We start from the raw sequence: 4,168 nt of genomic DNA, 5'->3' as shown, positions 1-4,168 counted from the left end.
GGGGTGGGGATGGGGATGGGGAAGGATAGAGTATTAGTAGGAGGGACCTACAAGGACCATCTCACCCAGCCGCCAGCTCTGAGCCATTCCCGGTGTTCTGTCTGCAGGAGAGCGGCCGAGGGGCCGAGAGCGAGGGGAGAGGGGTTTGTGGGATCAGGGAAGTGGGGGCCAAAGCCATGGCCGGGTAGGGGCAGGAGAGAGGAGCGGAGCTGGGGGAGATGCTGGGCCGTGGGCACGGGGGATCCGGTGCCACTGTCGGTCCCGGCAGTGCGGGAGAAGGTTCCTCTCTCTCCCCTGGCCAGGCTGGTGCACCATCAAGCCCGAGATCATCTGCAAGATGGAGGGAGGAGAGATGCCGTGCGTGCCAGCCCCCCCCGGGGCGCAGCAGAGGCACCGCAGCCCTGAGCCTGGTGGGTACTAGAAGGGGGTTTTGGGGGACTGAAGCAGCACCGTCCCCTTGGCACCAGATCCTTGGTGCCCCAGGAAGGGTGGGGGGCTGTTGGGATGCCCATCTCACTCCCCATGGGGAGGGCTCCCACCTGCCCGTCCCGTCCCCACCAGTGACGCTGACGTCTCCTCCCCAGCAGGCGGTGATGTCCGGAGGCAGAGGGAGGATGGGGGTGTCACCGAGGGGCTGCCAGACCCCACCACCCCGGTCCTGGGGATGCCCAAGCGGGGCAGGAGGCAGCGGGGAGGCACCCCGGGCAAGGTGCTGCCATCCTGGCCTCCCTGCAGCCCCCTTCCCCCCAAGAGCCCCCACGCCTGCGCCGAGTGTGGAATGAGCTTCAGTAAGATGCAGGACCTGAAGAAGCACCAAGAGACACACACGGCCGCGTGGCCCTTCTCCTGCTGGCAGTGTGGCCGCCGCTTTCGGCTGAAGAAGTTCCTGATGACGCACCAGAAGGCGCACAGTCGGGAGAAGGCCTTCAACTGCCCCGACTGTGGAAAGCACTTTGCTCACAAGCATAACCTGCTGATCCATTGGCGAGTGCACACGGGTGAGAAGCCCTTTGCCTGTGGCCACTGCGGCCACCGGTTCAGGCAGAAGTACCACCTAGTCAGCCACCAGCGCATCCACACCGGGGAGCGCCCCTTCGCATGCGCCCATTGCCCCAAAGCCTTCAGTCGCAAGACGTCCCTCACTGTCCACCAGCGGGTCCACACCGGGGAGCGCCCCTTCGCCTGTGCCCGCTGTCCCATGGCCTTCAGGGACAAGAAGACCCTCACCAGCCACCAGCGGGTCTACACTGGGGAGCACCATTTTGCCTGTGCCCACTGCCCCAAGGTCTTCAGAAGCCAGATGACCTTTGACATCCACCAGAGCATCCACACCGGGGAGCGCCCCTTCGCATGCGCCCATTGCCCCAAGGCCTTCAGGCGCAAGACATCCCTTGCTGTCCACCAGCGGGTCCACACTGTGGAGCGCCCCTTCGCCTGCGCCCACTGTCCCATGGCCTTCAAGGACAAGAAGACCCTCACCAGCCACCAGCGGGTCCACACTGAGGAGTGCTCCTTTGCCTGCACCCACTGCCCCAAGGCCTTCAAGAACCAGATGACCCTCACCATCCAGCAAGACCATCCACACCAGGGAGCACCCCGTCACCTGTACCCGCTGCCCCATGGCCTTCAAGGACAAGAAGACCTTCACCATCCACCGGAAAGTCCACACTGAGGAGCGCCCCTTCACCTGTACCCACTGCCCCATGGCCTTCAAGGAGAAGAAGTCCCTCACCACCCAGCAGCGAGTCCACACCAGGGAGCGCTCCTTTCCTTGCACCACCGGGGAGCGCCCCTTCGCCTGCGACCACTGCGCCAAGGTCTTTAGGGAGAAGAAGGCCCTCGTCATCCACCAGCGGCTCCACACCGGGGAGCGCCCCTTCGCCTGCGCCCACTGCCCCAAGGCCTTCAGGGACAAGAAGGGCCTCACCATCCATCAGTGGGTCCACACCGGGGAACGTCCCTTTGCATGTGCCCACTGCCCCAAGACCTTCAAACAGAAGCAGGCCCTCACCATCCACCAGCGCTCCCACACCGGGGAGCGCCCCTTCGCCTGCGCCCATTGCCCCAAGGCCTTCAGAGACAAGCAGACCCTCTCCAAACACCAGCATGTCCACACCGGGGAGCGTCCCTTCGCCTGTACCCACTGCCCCAGGACCTTCAGAGACAAGCACAACCTCACCAGCCACCAGCGGGTCCACACCGGTGAGAAGCCCTACAAGTGTGGCGAGTGCGGCAAGTGCTACAGCCAGAAGCATCACCTGAATCGCCATGTGGCGATGCACCAGGACCCGCCGGTGGTGCCGGAAGGTGGTCCATCCCCGGTGTGAGGACGAGCGAAGGCCAAGCCCTTTCCTTGGGGCGGCTGTGAGAAGCAGTTTAGGGACAAGAGGATTCCACTGGCTCACCAGCGGACCCACGGCACCTCCAGCCTGTGGCCGCCTCCACTGACCGGCACCCCTGAAACTTCTGCCCTGGGGCTCGCGGCTCATCCTGGCCCACCGCCCCTCGCCATGGGAGCTGCGGGCGCAAGGTGGGAGCTGCCAGACCCCCCTGTCCCTCCTGGCCAGGGGGGTTTCTGCAGCCTCCACCTTGCCCTGGAGCCCGGCCGGCTGCCTGCGGCCATGGGCCTTCTCGGAAGTCACTGCGGATGGAGAGTCAGCGCTGTTGTTGGTCTGTTATCTCAACCCTCTGCGCCCCACATTGGGCACCAAAAAGGACTGTCGTGGTTCAGCCCCAACCGGCAACAAAGGACCAGGGCATCTGTCGCTTGCTTCACGCACCGCCGCGGCGGGATGGGGGAAGGATTGGGAGAAAGAGGCTGAAGTTGTGGGTTGAGGTGAAGGCAGTTTCACAGCGCAGCGAAGGAAAGAGGAAAACAATAACAGTGATAGAGGAATACACACATGGGGGGCACCCATATCCCCATGAGTGGGTCACCGGGGGGGCACACGCATCCCTGTAGAGGGTGCAGGGGGGCACCCACATCCCCCAGGCAGAGGGGGCAGGAGGGGCAGCCGCATCCCTGCAGCTGGGGGTGTCACAGCGCCCCACACCGCTGTGGGTGGGGGTACAGAGAGGTGTACTGCACCCCACAACTGGGTGGGTGCGTAGGCGCATCGCCACCGGTGGTGGCGCGGAAGGGTGCCTGTGTTCCCGTGGCTGTTTGAGGGGAGCCCCCACGTCCCCGACGGTGCTGGGGGCGCACGCACACCCTGTCTATAGTGGTGCAGTGCCACGTTTTGAATCTGGGGTGGGAATAATGTGACCGCGCAGGGGCGGGTTTGGTTGTTGCTGAGCAGGCGAAGCCTTTTCTGCTCCTCACAGTGCCCCACCAGCCACGGGCTGGGGGTTGCCCAGGGACTGGGGAGGGGACACAGCCGGGACAGCCTGCCTGACCGACCAAAGGGACATTCCACACCGTGTGACGTCACGCTCAGGATATGAACCTGGGGGAGAAGAAGGGAAGCAGGGACGTTTGGAGTGATGGCGTTTGCCTCCCCAAGTCCCCGTTACGCGCGATGGAGCTCTCCTGGGGACGGCTGAACACCCGCCTGCCCGTGGGAAGCGGTGAATGAATCCCTCGGTTTGCTGTGCATGCTGTGCATGTGTGTGCGGCTTTCGCTATACCTATTAAACTGTCTTTATCTCAACCCACGAGTTGTTCCTCATTTTCACCTTTTTGATTCTCTCCCCATCGCACGGAGGAGCGAGCGAGTGGCAGCATGCAGCTGCGGGCGGGGGTGAACCCACTGCAGTCGGAAACATGACACGTCTCCTGCTGCAGCAGCAGTGCTGCTGCCCGACCTCTCCACCAGCCGAGCAAAAGCTCTAACACCAAACCCGTTCCTTTGGCAGCCCCTCACCGAGACCCTTAACAACTGGACACTAATTCTCTGCCTTCCCAGAGACACTGTGTGTCTCTGCCTTGCCAGAGACTCCCGGGGTACTGTGTGCTCCAGCTCTGGGGGCCTGAGAGTGCCCGCACAGTGCTTCTCCGGAGACAGGGTGCGGGCGGAGGGGCAGGAGGCAGCGCAGTGACCCCCTGTGCCCCATCACCCCGAGGTGGGCACGGGGGACCTCCGTGCTGCCCACACACTGCGGCCAGGGCAGAGTTTGCTCCCCGCCCCCCCCTGCCGCGGGAACAGAGGTTCCACACACACAGAGCGGC

General features: G+C 64.1%; 1 protein-coding gene across 1 annotated transcript; it reads left to right on the top strand.

Moving 5' to 3' along the window:
- Positions 1-302: 302 nt before the first annotated feature.
- LOC104290584 (gastrula zinc finger protein XlCGF26.1-like) lies at positions 303-2,327 on the top strand (the record flags this gene model as incomplete). Its single annotated transcript, XM_009889697.1, has 3 exons — positions 303-410; positions 588-1,591; positions 1,632-2,327. Coding segments are annotated over 3 exons (1,808 nt in total), but the record flags the coding sequence as incomplete, so codon positions are not given.
- Between the last annotated feature and the right edge of the window lie 1,841 nt (positions 2,328-4,168).

The sequence above is a fragment of the Charadrius vociferus genome, unplaced genomic scaffold (assembly GCF_000708025.1).
Source record: "Charadrius vociferus isolate BGI_N301 unplaced genomic scaffold, ASM70802v2 scaffold678, whole genome shotgun sequence".
Lineage (NCBI taxonomy): Eukaryota > Metazoa > Chordata > Aves > Charadriiformes > Charadriidae > Charadrius > Charadrius vociferus.
Note: the sequence above shows the minus strand (reverse complement) of the source record. Positions and strands in the feature narration are given on the sequence as shown.